Here is a 21,342-nt window from a genome sequence, read left to right on the forward strand (position 1 = left end):
GTGAAATAAAATCTTTCTACGGGTACAGAAAATACCCGAAATTACAGCGAAGCCCGTTAGAACGCTGCCGGCACAGTCGTAACGGTTCCTTAGAGGAACGTTCCTGGAAAAGGAACGGGGGGCATTGAGCAGGCCCGAGCCTCGTAGGGAGGGCCTCTGATTGGTGGAAATCGTCCGCAGCCCTCAACAGACACATTCTAGCCACAGCCATTTTAGATATGGCCACAGCGAGCCGGACCGCTCTGTTCACTGCGTTCTCGTCCCATTACCCCCCCCTCCCCCCCAATGTGGAAACCCAACCAACCCCAAGGGCAATTTCAGCGGTGGTGATTAGTGGCAGCACCAAAGCTCTCGACCACAAGGGAGCACAATGGAGGAGGGGGGTCACTCAGAGAGAAGGGGGCGGGGCCTACCTGGCGGGCAGACGCAGCTGTGGGGGGCCTCTCGAGCTTCTCGAACCTTGGGTAACCGTGCGGCCAGCTTCTGCAGGGGGGGAAGAGAGGGAGCGGGACATATGTGAACAACGATCAGTGACATTTTTCACCTTATTAACACGAATGGCATTCGTGTAGAGTGGTAATATTCAAAAATTGAGCAAGAAAGAGAGCAAACACCTAAAACAATAAGAAATGTTACAGTTCACACCAAGTGCTACTTCAGTTCCACAACAGCAAGGTGTTTGAGGTAATTGTGATTAATGTATAATAAAAATGTAGTCCTTTTGTCATATTCATTATGCAAAACCTGAGTGTTTAAAATAAACTCACGCCACAGAGAAATAAAAATCCAAAAAAGTCCAAATGTGGACCTCTGGAATTCTACCGTTGAATGCAGCACAGCTAAATTTCTAAAGATTTAAGAACAACTTAAGTCATGCACAAGACAAGCTGAGGTTAACTTAAAATAACTGCAAATCTCCCACTACCAAAGAAGTGGATCCAAGGCACTGTCCCATATCTTTTCTGAAGTGATGTATCAAACAGGTATAAAATCTCTCTATTCAAGAGAGACAGACATATAATCACTACATTACATTTTCCACTTTCTTCTCCCTTTTAAAAGAATATAATTAATACAGAGTGATTCAATATAGAGGATATCCTCACTGGTGAATATCAAAACAAGAAATACTCAGGCAAAAAAGTTAATGTTAGTCTGCTGTTGGACATCTCTCTCTCTCACTCGGAAAGTTTGTATTTATCATGAAGGGTTCCAGGGGCCGGCTTGGTTTATGCTGGCAAGGTTACAGCCCATCTGGAGTACTCTTTACAAAGGCCAGTCTGAGGCTACAAGCTTTCAATAACTGCCCACTATCAAGTCATTGTTTTTTTCCACAGAACCGAATGTAGTCCAAAGCTTTGGAGCGCTGTAAGGGTGGTCTGCTAGGTCTGTAGACCTGTCGACAGCTAAGTGAAAATGAGCATATGTACATACAGTCTACTGAACCGTTGGCAGAATCTGATAAAATGTATACATAACCTCTCACTACAGAACCCTCATACTTCCTAAAAATGCTTTTCTTTTTGGCCTCTGTTAAATCTCACTCCTCCATAAAATATGAAAAAAGTGTAGCCAGTGTTGAACTTACACTCCTGACATAATGCATTTGGTGGCTATTTGAAAGATGAAACTGGAACATTTTCTGAAAGCTCACAAGTTCATTGTACTGCACTAGAGTAGAGGTGACATGCACACAAAGACGAACACAATAATAGACTTTTATTTTTCAAACTGAATGTTCTTCAGCGTGCTGTCACTTAAGGGCATGGAAGAAGAGACAAAAAAACCAGCGTTAAGACACAAATGTAGGGTTCGGCTGCACTTAAATCACCCCGGGCCAAGCCTGAGACAAAAAAAAAAAAACCCTTCCACAGCCACATTAAGGTTCATATGTGAAAGCCCGAAAGCACCTTTTAAGCAGTCTGGGATAAAGCCCCGTCTGCTGGGGAAAAATAAACAGTAAGTAATGACAGGCCTCGAACGTCCATCAGTCTTCACATACTGCTACGCACCTGTGCGTTGTGTTTGCACGAGCGTTCAAAGCAGCCATTTGGGGAGAGAAGGCCCGTAGCTGCTGCTTAATTAAAAGGTAGCCGCTGTCATAGGCATTGAAGGAGCTCGGGGGGGTGATGTAACGGTACGAATGGGCACTGGCAGCTGAAGCACTCTTTCCTTTTTTTTTTTTTTGTGGTGGGAGGGGTGACGGGGGTGGAGTGGAGGGGAGGGGGGGGCGGTGGGTTGGTGGTGGTAAGGAACATTCTCCGCCTCTCTGCCTCCCCCTATTTAATGGTAACTTGATGCCGGAGGTTTTGATCTGGTTTTAACATTCTATTTTAAAAGGATGACAAAACATTTTACAATCCCAAAGACGGATTATAACTAAGACCCCCCCCCCGTCTTTGCCGCTGGAGGGCTCCCAGCTATGGTGCAGCTCAGAGGACACAGCTCCGCTCGCTGTGCGCATCCCGCTCAGCTCGCCGGAATATTCCGGAAGCCGTCGAGAAAATGCGCAAATGGTCACCCAGGCCATCGACCTTGACCTGAAAAGAAATACTTTAAAAGATTTGATTTTTATTTGAATAGCAATGCTGTAGGCCTATCACTATTTAAGACCCCCGCAGTCCTCACATGAAATACTCTATAAGATGCCGTTTCCCCATATCTACCATAGAGTAAGCGAATGCAAGCCTGCATTAGCTAGTGAGTGCATTTACAGACCAACGGCTCATAAATCATGAAATTTATTCAGCTTATTGGTTTCCTTGTACATCACATGGCCAAAGTATGTGAACACCTGACATCCAAAATCTCATACAAAATTATTGGCATTAAAATGGAGTTGGTCCAGCCCTTTGCTGCTATAACAACCTTCACTCTTCTGGGAAGGCCTTATACTAGATGTTGGAGCATTGCCACAGGGATTTGCTTTCATTCAGCCAGAAGAATATTAGTGAGGTCGGACACTGATTGGGCGATTAGGCCTGGCTCGCAGTTGGCTTTCCAATTGATCCCAAAGGTGTTGAATGGGGTTGAGGTCAGGGCTCTGTGCAGGCCAGTCCTTCCACAACGTTCTCAACAACCATTTTTATATGGACCTCAATGTGTGCCCAGGGGCATTGTCGTGCTGAAACAGGGAAGGGCCTTCCCCAAACTGTTAGGGAAGCACAGGATTTCATCTAGAATGTCATTGTATGCTGTGGCATTAAGGTTTCCTTCAATGGAACTAAGGGGCCTAGCCCAAACCATGAAAAACAGTCCCAGACCAAGGGGTGTCAAGATACTTTTGGTCATATAGTGTATGTAAAATGAAAACTTATTTTATTTCATCATGTTTTTACGAGTGACTAAGGGTTTTAGTTATCGCCACAGTACACGATAGTCACAAACCAGGTATCTTTCTTTGTGGTAGCTGTTTAAAAGGCAAGCTTTATTACCTTACGTTCCAAAAGGCAAGAAAATCACCATGCTTACAAATTGAGAAAATACACCTTGTGTAATCTACTTAAGTGCTGGGTACATTTAAAATACTTAGGAAAATTACAGAGGATTACTCCAAATAATGGAGGACAAGCCAGCTGTTCCCCCCATTTTGTATTGTTTAGGCTGTGGCAGGATAAATGCCTGTTTTGCACAGAAAAGTATATACAGGGGATTTAAAGAGGGTGAAAAGATATGAATAGAACTCAAACCATCAATCATTGATTTTTTTTATTTTTTATAAAAAAGATGTGAAGAATAGCTGCCATTTAGAACACTAACCTGGATTTTGGGGACCCCTTCAGGCAGTAAAATGTTTTAGGAATGTTTGTAAAGCAAAATGTTTTTTTTTAATGATCATTAGTTTTCTGGAAAATGAACCAGACATGTATTGACAGGTTTGGAAGCAATTTCTAAAAGCGTTGATTGTTCATAAAAATGATAACATTATAAATGTCTCTATTCCAATACATTCTGGCAGATAAGGTCTTGTGCAATGGTGTCACCCCACCCCCACCACCATCACCACCAGTGTATGCGGAAGACTGTGAGAGGGGTACACAAATCCACAGGGGGAGAAAAACAGTTTAAGGCGCCATGTGGATTTTCAGTACGGTTTCCTCCTCTGTCCCATACCAGCCACATTAGTCCCCTGCACACACACCACCTCCCGTCCGCTCTTAATTCTATACCAAACTCAACCTGTTCTGATTCACTCTGACTGTTCAAGCTGAGTCACAGCCTGCCCATCTGAGAGGAGCTTCACCTCTTTCCATTCCAGTGCGTGCTCCTGCACTGTCCTTTCCATGGCAGCCAGTTAGGGCAGAATCAACCCACCCCAGTCAGGCAAATCATGGCTATACAGAACCACTGCAATAACAATGTCCAGTATGGAAATATACTGTGTGGTACCCATAGCAGCTGTCAGTATGCCTGATGGAACCACCACCCCAACTTAAAATTTAAAACAGAGGCTCTTGAGCTATAACTGAGCAAGAACACCATAATTCACTTATGTGGTGTCCATTAATCGAATTTCCAAGTGCATTTACAGGAGACAACCGTTTTTTTGACATGCAGGAAATAGTCTGCCGGGCTTAAGGAGTGGAAGGGTTTTCCAGGCCCCCAATTACAGGTTGAGAGCCAGCTTAAAACCCCCACGTAGCTGTGCAAGCAGCTCAAACAGACAGCACAGCTAGCCAGGGCACAGGTCCACATCTTATTAACACAGAACAGCGCTTTGGCCCCAGAGCTCCATAGGCCGGACTGTGCTTCTGATACCCGGTTAACTAACAGAGAGAGCCTGCGGTTAACGATGGTCTGTGCTTCTGATGCCCAGTTAACGAACGGAGAGCCTGTGTTTAATGACTGACTGCGCTTCTGACGGCCGGTTAACGAACAGAGACCCTGCGCTTAATGACCGACTGCGCTTCTGACAGCCGGTTAACGAACAGAGCCTGTGCTTAACGATGGTCTGTGCTTCTGACAGCCGGTTAACGAACGGAGAGCCTGCGCTTAACGATGGTCTGTGCTTCTGACAGCCGGTTAACGAACGGAGAGCCTGCGCTCAACGATGGTCTGTGCTTCTGATGCCCGGTTAACGAACAGAGAGCCTGTGCTTAACGACTGACTGCGCTTCTGACGGCCAGTTAACGAACAGAGCCTGTGCTTAGCAACGGTCTCTCGGCCCGAAGCGGCCCACACGCTGTAAATAGTTTACACTCTAAAGCAGTGAAAGATCGGCGGGGACGAGCCAGGGGAACCCTCGGCCATATTTCTCCCTTTTCTTCACTCGGGACCCGAGCTGAAACTGAGACCCGAACCGAAAAGTCTAAGAATGCGCTGGACCCCCGTTAGCCCGGGGAGGCTACTTTGCGGTCAGCTGTTCAACGGTAAACGGCTCTCTTTTGGGGTGAGAAAATGTGCTCAAGGGAAGCCTGCATATTTCAGGAGTAAAATTACTGATGGCTGTATACTTTTTGCAATTCCTTCAGATGTGTTACCCTACAACGACTGCAAAAGTCTGGGCTGTTTTAATGGAATAATAAACGTTCCTTGAAATATAAAACTTTGTAGGAGAATGACAATTTTCACATCACATGTAAAACTATTTGAGGTCATAATTCAATTTGTTTTTTTTTTTTTTTAAATACTCAGTTTGCCCGTACAGGAAATTTAAGGAGGGTGTCAGTTCAGAAACATTAAGGATATGCATCTAAATTTTCGGGAAAAGAACAAAAGATAAGAATGGCTTCTGCTCCTGTTAATCCTGTTAATGTGTGTGCGTGTGTGTGTGTGTACGTACGTGCTTACATGCATGCGTTTGCATGTGTATGTGTGGGTTTTAGGAGGATTCTTATTCGAAACAGCAATGTTTTTATACAGCAATAAAAATGCTGCTCAAATGCTGCTCAAAAATTTCTCACAAATGTCCTTTACTGTACGTATGAGAAAAAGGGGAAGATATTAACTGAATGCCTGAGGAGTCTGTTTCTTACGTAGAGCTGCACAAAAATCTCATCTCGCTTGTCTTTTCCAAGTGTACAAACAGCTGGGCGCAGTCATTACAGCCTCGTGACTGCAATTAGACTTAACAAAGTGCGTGCTCCAAAATAAAAATTTGGAGGAGACTGGAACAGAACGAGACGTTTTCCCTTAGAAAGTTATTACAGGTTGAAACCAGACATTAGGGGGGGGGGGGGGGGGGATCCGACATATTAGTGAACTTGTGTAGATGTCAATGAAAAAAAAAAAAATTAAAAAAATAATAAGGAAACTGATGTTAAAATTTCCAGAGATCATTTTGATATCCTATCTATTTATAAAAAATACACCATTTGTGTACAACCTGCAAGGCCATCTGTAAATCTCTAATAAGCAACATCTGCTATCGCGTCACATTAATAATGGGTATTTATATAAACAGACTAAAACAAATGAATGAATCACTATGTCCTGCAGCTACATTTGAGTGAAACTGAGTTTTGTATTTATTTGGCCCCAGTCAGGCTCAATAAGAAAGGCAGACGTTCGTGAGTAATGGGAGCTGATGTAAGCAAAGCAATGACTCAAAATATTTACCAGATTTTCTGATCCTTAAAACGTGTCTGATCCTTAATACCGAGACACCACGAAACAGCCAATTTAACAATAAGGTTGATTCACTAATAGCGAAGAAACAATTTAATTGTCCAAAATACAGTTTTTTTTCCCGTGTGATCGATTCCAAATGGTTCATTTTTATGATGTAGGTAAATGTCCGTATCTTTGGTGGGTTTTTCCCCCTTTATGAAATACATATATAACATTTCCACAGAAATAACTTGTAGGTCAACAACAGTAAATGACTATGCTCGTACTTTTTAAGCAGACTAACGCAGGATACCGTGGGAGACAATCCTGCCTAAAGCACAATGCTAGAATGGCTGATTCGAACACCGTCTTAACTAAGGTGAAAGCAGTCATAGCCGGAACAAAGATAAACCAATACTGGAAAGTGAAAACGGTAGCGCTGCGGGACTGCCCGTCGGCGCAGACGAGAATGTTGGTATAGCTGGGGAAGTGGTCAATTAAGAACTCGCGCGGGGCACGGTTGAATCGCGGACTTAAAACAGCAGATGTGATCTGCAGGTCGGAGCTACCGTCTCGTGCTGTTTTCTTATCTTTTTAAACATGCCGCTTCAAAGACTGTCATAAAACGGCCAATCTTAAACGCAGCTGCATTCGTGGGCATGTTATTCCTAAATCAGGAGGGAATATTATCTTTCCTTGCGATAAGAAAACATTGTAGGCTAAACGTTCGAATGAATCACGAAATATTGACACAGCCCGGCAAAACGGTAAAGTATACGTGCGCGAGTGGGGTAATGTTTGTGGGGCACTGTAACTGACGAAACAAACTTCTATAAACCACATGTAGATGAGGGGTGTCAATTCAGTAAGTTTACAACAGTTTTTGACTTGATATACAATTTCCAGACTAGAATTTATTTATTTATTTATTTATTTATTTTTATTTATTTATTTATTTTTTAATTTTATTTATTTATTTAAACAGTCGTCGATTATCAATATCCCCATTCCGTTCAAGACACATTACCAAGTTCTCCGGAAACAAGTAGGCTACTTAACTGGAGCTGTTCGGAGATGATTGCAAGTTATTGGAGCTATACAATGCGCTTCAGCACGGCCGTTAGTTTACCTGCAGATGAGACGCTTATGCAAAAAATCGCAGTTTATGATGTGAACTAACCGAACAGAGCAACGGAGTACAGCAATATAGAAAGTGTTAATGAGTGTGTGTATATACATGCGCATAAGTAGAGAAATTACCGAAAGTTCTCTTACCTCTTCCAAAATCTGATCGAGTCTACCTATGAGGATGGGTTCCACCTGGTCCAGTGACAGCCACGCTGAAAGTTGCGTGTCCCGTTCCTTTTCCAGATTAAAAACCTTAGACTGCAGTTCCGCAGTCTTCAGGTAAACCAAAACGCAGACTCCAAAGGACAACAAGGATAACGCGCTACACACGGCTATCCCAGACAGGTCTTTGCAGTTCTTCCAAAACCTCTTTTTGCAAGGATGCTCGGTGCAAGTCCTCCCCACGCTCGACTGTGGACTGACGCTCCACTTCTGTTCCTCTTCCATGTCTGATCTTTTTCTTTCTTTCTTTTTTTCTGATGCAGCTATTCAGTGTTTATCCACCGCGAAATCCCAATACTCATCAGGCGTGATATGAAAAAGGAATATCAATTGGGAGAGGACTTCCAAAGGGGTCGTTTAAAACGTAGCTCTCGATCCCTCCCTCCTACCTTTCTCTTAGACCTAGTATCTATACAAAAGTTAGGCCATGCATTCTGTTCATTTAGTTCAATCGATCGCTGGGTAGCTTTATTCATTCACGGGGCAATTCTTAACTGCCATTTGAAGAGCCCTTCAAAGCAATTCTGGAGCGGTACGTGTCCCGTGCTGTCCTGTGCAGGCTACTATCTCTGTGAGATCACTCCTGCACTTGCAGAAACCCGACACATTACCTTCCGCAGCGGAGTGGTCACCACGAGTCTTTTGCTTCAACTGAAGGGCTGAGGCTCCTCCTTTTCGTTTATTTAGGCTAAACGTCGGGGCGGGATTCGCGCGAAGCGTCTCCCACTCTTTGATCTGACACTCTTCTGGGGGGATATTTTTAGGTGCCCGAGCCTAGACTCAATCTACTGTGGACACATGTGTAACCTTACCCTTCTGCGTCCTGTTGTGCTTTTTAGTGAGGTTTATGTATTTGATGCGTCGCCTTGTGCACCTGTATGCTATTGTAAGCCTATGCGTCAGACTACGTTAAAAATGACCATCGTAACTTTTAAATACCATGTATTATAAACCGTTGGTAATGTGGTACTGCATAAGACTTAACCTCTTTTATTCAAATGTTTAGTCTCGGTAAGGCTTCCGTGCTTCTCAGAATCCTGGTTTTCTGCTTCAGTGTCATGTTTAAAACTGCTGGCATTCCGTGTTGTCATAGGAGAGCTCCATCCTTAGAGAAGTTAACTCCTTAGTTTCAGATTTTATCAGTAGATGGGAAAGTTCTGGGATTAAACCTGGTTAAATAAATAAATAAAAACTCTGGGAATTTAACTGTAGCCAAAATGCGGTCATATGTTTTCGGCCTTGATGCTTTGCGCTGTCACGAAATAGCTTGATATAGATACGTTCATGCCCGAAGCAGATATGATGAAAAATTCGGTGTCACCGTACACTCTGAAATGTATCTTTTTCTCAGCCCTGTCTCTTAGGCATCGCTGCTCTCAGATATGACTTAAAGCTCATTCAGTACAGATCTGGAAAACAGATAGGAAAACGGAGTGGGTAAATGGAGTGGCACACCCTTATAAAAATGTCGAAATATTACTCAAGAGAAAACGAATCTATTTTCTACAGTGGTCTGAGCAGGGAGTGAACACCTTTCCTTACATAATGAATGAAGGGAGTTAAAGATTATTTCAAGATTTAGAACATGCAGTTGACAAGTCATTACAGGTTACTGCAATAACAAGCTGTGATAGCAACGAACCCTCACATGTTTAAAATGTTGTAATAAGTGCTGGTACAAACAATACAGTATAGTCTTTATCAAGATTGGCTTTGTTAATGTATGGGGCAGTACTGACTGAACAGTGACAATATATGAATTCAGCCCCAGATTCAACCTGTGTATCATGTCAGAGAGAGGGCAAGAAAGAGATATGGGGATGGGAGAGAGAGAGTGAATAAGTCAGGTGGAGAGAGCAGGAGAGAGAGAGAAGGGGAAACGCTGAAGGAGAAGTAAAGGATGCAGAGGTAGTGAAAGGGAAGGAGAGAGAGAGAGAGCGATGGGTTTGCAGCACGAGGCACTAGAACACAGCAGGGATGTGGAGGCCATAGCATGCCAGTGCTAATGCCTCTCTGTGACTTCAGACATTTTTATATTTATTCAAAAAAATGATCTCTAAGTGAAGGATTTAATGGTCCACGCTAAACTGTCAAGCTAAAGTTTTTTAAAGCAGAAGCTATGAAACAATAAAGCAATAAAATAATCCAGAGCTATCACACATCTGGAGCCGAGGGGGCATTCCAAGTAAAATAACGGACTGGCAACTCGATCCTTACAAAAACATCTTACTCGCAAAAAAGCTAAAATATGTCCTGAGGGATTTTATTTTATTTTATTTATTTATTTTTTGCAAACATCTTTTTTAATTAAAAAATTTTATAGGTTTGGTGGGAGCACCAGTAATTTCACTTCACTTTGAAAGCAGGTGCTATGATATTTAGCATTTCTATTTATTATTTCTATTTAAAAATCATTTCTATGGGTGTAGCAGAAAGAAATCCAGATAAAATCTTGTTGTCATCTCATGTCAGAGTGGAGAACACAGGTGCATGAAGGCAAAGGCTGAACAGAATGTGTGTGTGTGCGTTTGTGTGTGTGTGCGCGCGTGCGAGTGTGTGTGTGTCTGTCGGTCGGTCTGTGTGTCTATGTTTGTAAAATATGACATCATTGAGATTCAAAAGATGGAAAGATAGGCAATGGATCAATGGAAGGACAAAAGAGGCAGATAAATGTCCATTCAGAAACACCTGAGTCATAGAAAAAACTTTTATACTTGGAAATGCAGAGACATCAGGAACAACAAGCAGAATATAATGGAATTAAAATAACCAGATAAAAAATGAACAGTAGACATATAAATCACGTGATGAAGTCTATTCCTATTCTGTGATCTACCTGCCCCAAATCTGGAGAGGAAGTGAACACAAGTGCGAGCGGCCCTGTTGTGGTCACCGGTGCCCAGAATTCCTCTGACTTCCTGTTGCCCCGTTGGGGAGGAGGGTATGGCACGGTCGGGAGGAAGAGGCAAACATTACCGCGGGGATCAGTTTACACTCCGCGTTCGCCAACGCAGCCAAAGTACACCGGCTCGGTCACGGGCCCCCTTTGAAGTGCGAGTCTCCGAACCATTAAAATAAATAGCTAGCCAGGGGGACTACAGCTGTTGTCTCTGTTGTGTTTGTTCGTACCAGCATGTTTGCCAGGGCTTGTAATGGCATTCAGCATTTTTCAATTTGTGTGTGTGTGTGCGTGTGTGCGTGCGTGTGTGTGTTATTGTGCATGTGTATGCATATGTGTGTGTTTCAGTGCTCCCAATAAATATTCCTGGTTGCTATGGTATAATGAGCTTGTAAATCCATGTAAATGATCATTAAAATGTGACGTACTAGTTGGAAATTATTTTATTAGAAATACATACAAGCAAGCAAGATTTTTTTCACACAGTACAGCAACTGCTAAATTCATCTGAATTTGTGAAGATAGAGTTTAATGCTCATGTTTACTACTAAGTTAAAGACAACATGAAATGCAGGCTAATGTATTGAATTTAGTTATTTAGTGTGACTACATTTAGAGCGGTTAATATGAGTGAAAATACTGGAGAATTAGTGTCAAATAGCGTACAAAGGAGCTTCTGTCTGTTTGAAATAGACTGATCTGAATCAAGAGAAAACATCAACAGTAGCAAAAGGGTTCATTATCAGCCAAAATGCTGTGCTGCAGTTCTTTGACACGCAAACGGAAATGTCATCAAGTCTTGCCAAATTTGGGACCCCTATTTGTAGCATCTTCGACAGGGGCCAAACAAAACCAGGCACGCCCCCGCTCACAGGAGGACAAAAGGACACTTGTCCTCTGAATGTAAACTGCGTTGGTAGCTGGCCCACAGTCGGGTAGCTGGCATGGCTCTCCTGCTGGGGAGGGTCGGTTGAGCGGACAGAATGGGATCCGGTCCTGCCCCCAAAATGAGGGGGGGGGGGGGGGGCAGGGCCGCTCTGTCTGCTGTCACGGGTGCACGTGCACGTGCCACTTGGGATGTGCACACTCATGAGGTCTCCATGTGATCAGAACGCGGATCTGTGTGTGTGTGTGTGTGTGTGTGCATGTCAGAGTGTGTGTGTGCTTACGTGCGGTTGTGTGTGTGTGCGTGCATGCGTGCGTGTGTGTGTGTGCGTGCGTGTGTGTGTGAGCGTGTGTGTGTGTGCGTGTGCGTGCGTGCGTAACAGAAACAGGCAAACTATGTATACAAATACAGTCATTCAGCTACCTTTGCTACTTCTTACAGAAGACCACCCACTTCCTCTTCCTGTGCATTTGCTGAGAATATCATAATTTGTGGATTTTCGTTAATCTCTCAAACTGCAGGTCTTGTCACTCTTAATAACTGCTACATCTGACCGCCATTGCGCTGTCTGTAGCCACTCCAGCTGTGTGATCTCCCAGCAGAGGAGTCCTCGGCCGCCGGATTAAGATGGCCGGCTGTGGTGGCGATCGTCTAATTATGCTGCAAAAACCGCACGGGTGGTTTGGATCACGGTTGCAAGTTCTACAGGGCCGCAGAGAAACCTTCAAAAAGCTAATGGAGAATTCCCTGCTTTGCAACTTTGACTGCAGTTGTATTTAGGACTGCAGTGTCCTTTCCCTGTTAACCACAAAGCAAATTATACAGGCCTATATACAGGTTTATTACTAGGGGATGGAGTAGGTTTGGAAAATAAATTTAATGGGGTTATGCCATACCTCCTTTGCCTCCATTGGCCACGATATATTAATACCAATGTAACTGGCATTTAATTAAATGTTAAATCAGTAATGCTACTGAAACAAATAGGCTTTGCATGGGTAATACACTGAACTGCATATAATATTCAGACACACTACTCATATCAACTAAATTGAACACTTAATTTCTGTACTGCCATTCACATCTGATAAATATATTACGTTGTGTGTTTTTCTATTCTTCATTAAGATAGCGTAAGCGTGACAGCAGTGTTCAAATAATTTTTAAGGCACAACTTTTAGAAAAATATTGTAGGAACTTCATCAACAGAAAAATCCCAGAATTTGCCTCTCATCTGGACAATTCAAGCGGAGAAAAACGAAAACTCTTGACCAAGGTGTGTCTGGCGATGATATCTGATGTTCCACATCAGATCCTTCATTAAGTGAGACCACCTTTCCTGTGGTCTCACCTCACAAACATACCGCCCATACCGCCTGCCCGTACAAAAAAACAACAGAAACTCACCTCTTCAGAAAGGAAAGAGAAAATCATTTTAGACGAAAGCCACAGCATATGGATGCAATTTCAACATGACAATTTTCTGGTCAACTGCTCAGTGATTATGCCGTGTGCTAAATACCCTAGCATGCGCAATGGCAGTCAAAAACCAGCAAGGGCTTAAGTGTGCTCTCCCTAAAATTAGACCGAGTCTCACTTAAGGAATTAATTGCTGGAAAAGGTTGAAGGGACGGGTTGATATGACCAGTGGTCCTTATTGCAGGTTTTTCTTTTTTGTGTATGGCCTGTCCCACTGGGCCACAGTAGGCTTCTGTGTGGTAATTTTTACAGAGATGGACTAAAGTTGGGTTTCTACTTAGGGTATGCCGTACGGGTAATAACCAGGCTTGCCAAAACTTACGTCCGTCTAAGGTTTCAACTGCTAAGCCTACGCAGAATGTTCAATAAGGACATGTTGACATTTTGATGTGAAATCCAATTTATTACATGGCTTTCGGTGGAAGCTGCTACTCCATCTATCTGAATTTCTATTTTGGAAAAAACCACCCACTGTGGTCTTGCCCAGACTCTTAAGGGTATTAAGGATGGAGGTTTGGGGTGTGGTATGGTGAGGAACTACCATGAGAAAACAAAACTGATACACAGTTCGGTTAGAATTCCAAACACTTACAAATCATCCATGCAAGGCAAATTGTCAAGGTTTAAAGTTATTTACAAGTAAGGCCATAGTCTTCAATTACTTTTTTCTAGAAAATTTAAAATTCTACCGTGAAGGCTTGTTACATGATTTGGTACTATATTATTTTATAACAGTAAAGATAAACAGCTTGTGTTGTTTAACATACAACCCATGCTGTTCTTTAAACTAGTGACCTTATTGAGGAGACATCGGCACCGAAACAAACATTCCACAGCCAGTATATGGCTGAGAGAACACAGGTGATGTTGTCACGGTGACTGGCATTGAGATGTACACAAGTTCTGTGTGAGCATGTGATACAAGAGACACAGGAACAGTGATGTATTGGCCACTGGACATGTGACAGATGTCTTGGATGGGTGAGTGTTCAAAAAGAGAGGGAAATGGAGGAATGGGGCTGAGAGCATGCGCCATTCATACTGAAATGAGAACTTTTCTGAATTTAAGATTTAAGACTTGGGAACAACACAGTTTTTATACTTCCCGCAATCTACCATGCAAACTGAAATGGAATCGTATCGGACAAAAAGCATGAACCGTATCATAACAACATTCTTAACAATCCCTCCCCCCAACAACCCCATTGCTCATTCAAAGCACATCAGCAGACTTTGCAGGCTGCTTAAACCTACTGTATCTCAACAGAGCCCTGGTCCATTGGCATTTGAGATTTCTCCTGGTTAAATTCCAGTTCCCTGGCTAGACACTGCTTGTTTTATATGACAGCCATGTGTAGCCTAAATCTAGTCACGGAGGGCAGCAATTCAACAGCTTTCATGCATCTTACATTTTCGTCTTATGAAGGCCAAAGACCAGGGTCTGGAGGATCAGAAAGCATTAAATGATGTCGTTACGTGCTTACGCAATGTGAGACCCACACGCCGCTAGCATTTGAGCGCTAAGTGGCTCCAGCACTTCTGCTGTCACATAAAGCACAAGAACAGTGTCATAAATGATTGTGTCATAAAGCTCGTGAAACTGCATATATGCGAAACTAGAAGAGCCCAGTTAACAATATTCCATCTGACCTCCGCTGTAGACCCGTGATCGTATTTAATCTTAGCCCTGGACCTGCAGTGCTGCCTGTCTGTCTTTCGCATTTTAATTCAGGGGCCAAACCACCTTATTAAAGTAATAAAAAAAAGATTAGTAGTGTGCTCTGGTGGATTGGGTTATGAGAGTTTTATGAGCAAAATGCGTTTGTACCCTCAAATAATCCAATGAAGCTGATTTTTTTTCTGCTGAGAAAGTGGATAAGTCAGCCAGTTTTAGAGCTTTTGCTAAACAAATGAAATATAAAATAAAATAATAATAATCTTGTCTGACCCAAGTTAGTGCCCAGTTGTAGTGGTTTAGTGTGAGCTGGTCAAGTCCCGGGTGGCATAGGAGAATGATGGAGACTGTGCGAAGGGACTATAAGCTGGAGTTTGGGTGCTCGCCTGGTTGAACTCTTCCACCTACTTCTGCCGAAAAGACAGATATCCCCCATCATCCCCTTGCATCATCCCACACATGCAGCTCTGTCAGTAGTAAAAATGAATGAAAATCATATCATCTTGATTTGGTTGCAAGGTCTCAGATTGTACATGTTTTACACTGGATACACTAAATAAATTTTGTTAATCTGGAGGTGGACGTTGACATTAATGGACACGGGCACAACGCATGTGTTCACCAGACTTCTATCTTTATGCTCGGTTACAGCCATGCTACATTTTTCAGAGCTACTGTACAAGGGGAAAATGACAACGTCTTCATCTTTTCGGACTGATCCGTTATCTCTCAGTGCTTGACAGCCAGGAGAAAAGTCATAGGTCACATTATATTGGAGGCTGGTATGATTTACGTCCCTCAGATTTATCTTGAAGACAAGCCACTATATTACAGCTTAGTGCATCTTGCAGTGCCAAAGCTGACACCCGAGACATTAGCATTAGCCCGTGAGGAGAAGAAGGTTTCACGTAAGTGGTGAGCCTTCGCCGTAGCCAGATTGATCGGAAAAACAGAAGTTTAATGTTTCGTACTCACTTGGTATCGTACAGGTTTTTTTTTTTTTACAAAATATTGCATGAAATAACCGAAGACAGCTGAAGAAATAAAAATGTAAGCTATAAGTTCAATTACTTTTTTAGCCCGCTAAAGCAAAAATATTTGTGTAAAAGTATAATTTTTTTAATATACTGCTGCAAGGTTATTTCACATGCTAACTAGTTAGGTATTAATATGCATATGCCATTTATCAAATTGCAGTTTCAAACAAGCTTACATTTGCACCATTGATTGAAAGCTAACTTGTTATTCTTACACCACTGGTGCTATTATACAGAGTTATTTAACAACCAGCATGGGACAAATCTCCATAAGTATCATGCACCAAACAGCACTCGGTTTATACTGCTCATGTCATGTCTGTTTGAGATAAATCATCTGACTCATCAAAGGCTCGGGTTCGACATCTGTGCCTTTTTTTTTTTTTTTTTTTTAAGGTCCCACTTCATTATCACCGCAGCTATAATTGCTACCCATGTTCCCTGCACCGCGGGGAAAACATTGCACTCGCAATCCAGGAAACTGCCCAGCCTGTTACCTTAACAACCAAAGACAAAGTTCACCATAGCGTTTCAGAGGGGAAACTGTGGATCCTCCGACAGACAGAATACCACAGAGATGAAAAGTGGAAGGGGGGGACACTCTCTGACCGTTTGCTTGTTGAACTTGGGGTTTAAAAAATTAAGGTGTCCCTTATACAGATTGCAGGGCCATATCCTGGACCGGACAATTACAACAGTGATTCATCATGCCTGTCCTCTACTGCTCTCTTCCCCCCCCCCCCCCCAACCTCTCTATTGTGCGATGGCGTAGGGAAACATCTTGAAAAATGAAGGATGTCAGTCCCTGTCCCCTGTGGCTAATGATTACAAATTATTTGCAGGTGCATTAGAGGAAGATGCAGTTGATCAGTTTGATTTGATTTGATTTGAGTGGAGATTTTAGGAGTCCCACGCAATTATGTCCAAAGCTGGATATGAACCCGTTGTCCGCTACCTCAGACGGACCCCGGCCCACGTGATAATAACTGAACCATCTGTACTGGGAGGAGTTGCTTTACCCCTGCAGTGTATGTATGGGACAACAGCGTGTGACAAATAAGGCTGTAACTGCAAATTCAAGAAACGATACAGGGGTGAGAGAGTTCTGAGCTTCAAAATGCTCAGTGATTATAAGGACTTTCTGACAAATGCACTGCAGTAGCTTGCTGGAAAATTTCATGGTGAAAATGACACATGTACACAGTAATGTGCTCAGTAAAATGATCAGTTAAATAAACTCTTACAGTGTACATATGGTCCCTGTTGTACTCATACAGACTCTCTTAGAGTTGAATTAATACTGGACATTTTACTGTGTGGCTCTGCAATAGATCAATGCCAATATTGTGCTGTGACAAGATGGCACAACATTTTATTCACAGATAAAACTATTTACCCAACTGTCGTATTTTTCCAGAAGCTCAGGCCAGGCTGTGTGTTTTGCACACACACACATCCGCCAATCCCCAAAAAAATGCCTCATTTTCATCACCCGCTATCAGGACCTGTCATTACACGGTTGGCGCCGCCGCAGGCGCAACTTGTAAAAAGAACGTCCGCGTGCTCTTTCCCCAGCCACACTCGCCGTTTGGCCCGCTCCAGGAGCCGCCGTGCTCTCTCTGGCGGCGGCCGCCCTCTTTAAATAACACGGCGGTATGGCGGAAAGCTTCGCTCTTCGGGGCCCCGGCGGTTCGCCTTCTCCTTCGCTCCGGGGCCCCGTGATTTGTGTGGTTTTCTCACACTTCTATAATTAGCCCCCCCCCGCCCCCCCCACACACACACGCTCCGCCCCTCCCTGTGATTTTCCTCTGGATATTAAAGCATTGCCGACGTCCCTGTCAAATGAATTACAGGCCGGCGGCGCTCGCGGTCGGGGACGCTTCGCTTTTTGGGTTAAGAGCGTCTGTCAGCTCGCCACGCTTAACCGGAGGCACCTGCCTGCTTTCAGCGCCAGCGCCAGCGCCAGCCTCTGCCCCGCGAGGTACCACCTCGCAGCTGATTGGCTTTCCATGTGCCATGTGCTGTGCATAGAGGAGACGCCGGCTTTGATAATATAATACGGTCAATTTTTAAAAATCCCTCTCTCTCTGCTTTCTAATATAACACAGTTCGGAAGAAACAGAGAGCAGGTCTGAGCCAGAGACTAAAAAATACTGTTTCTGACTCCAATCCGGTCATGATTCCAATGAAGAATCCAAGCCTGTTTTGCATGAAAATGGTTCTAAACAGAAGTGCTGAAACTGGCATCGAGTGAATCAGACCACATCTGTTCTGTTTCTGAATCGGTGCTGTCATGACAACGGGCCATCCGTGTCTTTTTTGCTGTTGTATGGAACCAGCCCCTGACAGGAAGTTCACAGTTAGCGACTCTAAATCTGACGCGGCGAGGCACGGCGGGCCGCATATGGCGGCGATTCTCGCGGTGCAGAGCGGCGGGAGGAACGCGCTGCGCGCATCTTCCCTCCCAGCATCCTCTTCTCTCAGCCGCTACGAGGCCGCGAGCGTCTCCTCTGCCTGTTTCTAATTACTCGTCTGGCAGCGCAAATTAGAAACAGGTACCTGGGGTTTTAAGACGTGCGCTCGTGAAAAGCGGGACGCATCTCTGGATGCAAATGTGGATTTGGGTGGCTTCAGTGAAGAAGGAGAAAAAAACAAAATAATCGCTCTGGGATTTAAAATAATTTGGTATGATCTATGAGTTTAAATCTTGCTGAGCACGGAAAAAATAACTGTCATCATATAGTCACTAGATTATGTTGTTTATTCACATAGATACATGATGTATTACTAAGCTCTTCTTCTGCTGTCTTATCTTGTCCATGTCCGAGAGTGCAGAATTGTCCAGGGATGGGATCCCTTGACTTTCACGGGTTTAGAGCCCTAAATTATATTCTGTCCTTAGCCAGTTCATGTGTAAATGTACACCGAAACCCCAACATGATTAATCTTCATGGATGAAATTCATGGACGCAAACTGAGGTTCACTTGAAATTTCCAAGCCCTCTACAAAAGGGGTGTTCCAAGTTCATCCTGATCCTGGCCCAAACGACACAATAATTCGATGATCCTGTCAAAATGAGTAATATAGGTGTAGGTTTGAGGTACCTAAAATGCACTCGATGTCCTTAATTTTGCATGTAAGAAGACGAGTAATACTTCATCTTTGCGAATCAGCATTGTTGGCTGTCACAGGAATTAAATAATTTTATTATTTATATGAAGTCCAACTTGCTTCAGTACATAAATTGGCAGAGTACACAGTAGAGGGGATTTAGGGTCTCATAAATACCCTCTTGGGTCAAGGTGGAGGAAAAAAACATTCCCCACCCACTTCCCACCCGTAATCATAAATTATTACCTCTATTAATACCAAGTTGGAGAAGATGTTGTGCATTACAAACAAACCCATTTTAGATGTTCGGGCCACGTGATTTAATTACAGCAACCCAACAGCATGTGTTCTCAGAATAAATTATTTATTTTCAGTTCCCTGGGTTTAGTAAAAAAATAAAATAATTTTTAAAAGTGCAGCCTCAGCACCAGACAGTAGGCCAAAGCTTGGTCTGCTTTTGTCCTTTGCCCTGCAGTTTCAGAATTTAAACCCAAAGTGGCTCTGATTGGCTGCTGAGTCAGAACCCCATGCATGTGTTTTGGGGATTAGATTTTTCGCTTGACCGCAGTGTGGAAGGCCCATCTGTGGCCTTGTGTTTTGGAAGCTCACCATTGGTCAAATAAATGCATAAACAAGCTGAGTACTGAAAGCTGAACAAACGATTGAGATCATGCAATGCAATGTAGCTTTTTACGGCTTTCTAAACTCGTTATTTATAAGTTTTCCACTTGCTGTAGCTCTGTATGATTTGGTTTGCCCGGTCTATTTAAGTGTTTGGCGCTTGAAAAAGTTAGTTAAAAAGTTTTGGCTCCCTCTCGTCAAGTGAATCAGTTAATCTATTACGGATGTACATTTTGATGAATGTCAACATTTCAGGCGCAGCTAATTTTTTCTGAATATTATAAAACTATGGGACAGCTGCAAATATTTTTGCTAAAAACTCTGCTGGTGTGGATCAGAGGCACGCAGGTTGACTGTCCCCTTTGAAAAAAAAGAGTGAAATTTACGTTGGCACCGCTATTTTATTTTTCACACGACACGTGTCTGTGTCCATGCGCCAGTGTCAGGAAAACGAATCATCTCGGACCGCGGTGGGGGGGGGGACCGTGCCTTCAGCAGAGCCCTTCTTTCCCACCTCATGCGTCAGAGGTGACGTTCGCGTGCATGACTCATGAGCGGGTGGGGGGCATCTTGGCCGCTAAACTCTATCACCCATGAAAAAGTTTGCCCCAAAGCCCCCTCATGCCTCCCCCACTCGTGTCTCAGCATGTCCCTTTAAAAGAGAGGAGGGAGGTCTGACACGCGAACCGAAGGGGTCTTTATAGACCAGTCTGGGGCTCGTATGCCTGTGTTGCTGCACGGTCCGGCGACAATGGCGGGAGTCTTATTGGGGGGGACCCCTCGCATGTCAAGAGCTTCTGGCAGCCACGTATGGAAACAGCTAGGCTGGGCCGAGAACACAGGAGAGGGGTACGCTATGTCTGCTTAATATGGGAAAGACAGAAACCCAAAAGGCCTCTGGTGGACACTGCGTCTTGTGGGGTCTGACTTCTGTGACCTACCCATAGCACAGAGGAAAATACAAGTCCTGTGAGCATACAGATTACATGCAATTCATGCATTAAAATGCATTTTTTTAAAAAATCATATTTGAGTATGTATGGGGAGGCAGTGTCTTTCAGTCACCGGCAGGTCATAGCTGTGTTAGGGGTTTGAAACAGATGTGGTTCACTCGCGGAAGGATGAGGGGAAAGTGGGTGGGAGTGGGTGTTCAGGAAGAAGACCAGACCTGTATTATAGTTCAGGGTATGTTGTTAAGGGTTTGATAGAGCTGAAAAGGATTCCTGCCATGAAATAACTGTAGCAGCTCAGGCAAATGAGCTCTCACACTAGGACTGTACCTGGGTAGGTGGGGAGAATCAGGGAGTTTATTTGAATGCTGGGAGCAGAAATGACAGTTGACCAACTGGGATGGCACAGACTGTAGCAACGTGTCGCAAGTTGTTTCCAGAGGAAACCATATTTTCTCCTTGTAAATGCTTAGTTACTTGTTACTTGGTGCTGGGAAACTTTTCTTGGGTTGAATCATTGTCGCCAAAGCAATGGTAGGTCCTCTCAGATGTTTGTTAACTGGCCAACTAGTTTGTGATACTGTGATACAATCATCCAGGTTTGATAAAGTTTCAAGGGAATCTTTTCTAGATTTCTTAAATTTCTGTCTCTATACTCTTGAACATGGTACATGAACCTGTCTTGAGTAAAAACAAGAATATTCACTGAACCAGAATTTCTTCAGCAAATATCCAGCTGTATAAATGGACTGCAATGTAAGCTGTTGCTCCAGATTAAGTGTGT

General features: G+C 43.5%; 1 protein-coding gene across 1 annotated transcript in view; it reads right to left on the bottom strand.

Moving 5' to 3' along the window:
- Positions 1-8,564, bottom strand: part of LOC135244477 (collagen alpha-1(XXIII) chain-like) — a 42,686-nt gene extending 34,122 nt beyond the window's left edge. Inside the window, exons 1-2 of the mRNA XM_064316799.1 lie at positions 7,825-8,564; positions 414-483 (exon numbers count right to left, since the gene is read on the bottom strand). Coding sequence (XP_064172869.1) covers positions 414-483; positions 7,825-8,124 — 370 coding nt within the window. The 5' untranslated portion in view covers positions 8,125-8,564. The remainder of the gene's footprint in view (positions 1-413; positions 484-7,824) is intronic.
- Between the last annotated feature and the right edge of the window lie 12,778 nt (positions 8,565-21,342).

The sequence above is a fragment of the Anguilla rostrata genome, chromosome 18, assembly GCF_018555375.3.
Source record: "Anguilla rostrata isolate EN2019 chromosome 18, ASM1855537v3, whole genome shotgun sequence".
NCBI lineage: Eukaryota > Metazoa > Chordata > Actinopteri > Anguilliformes > Anguillidae > Anguilla > Anguilla rostrata.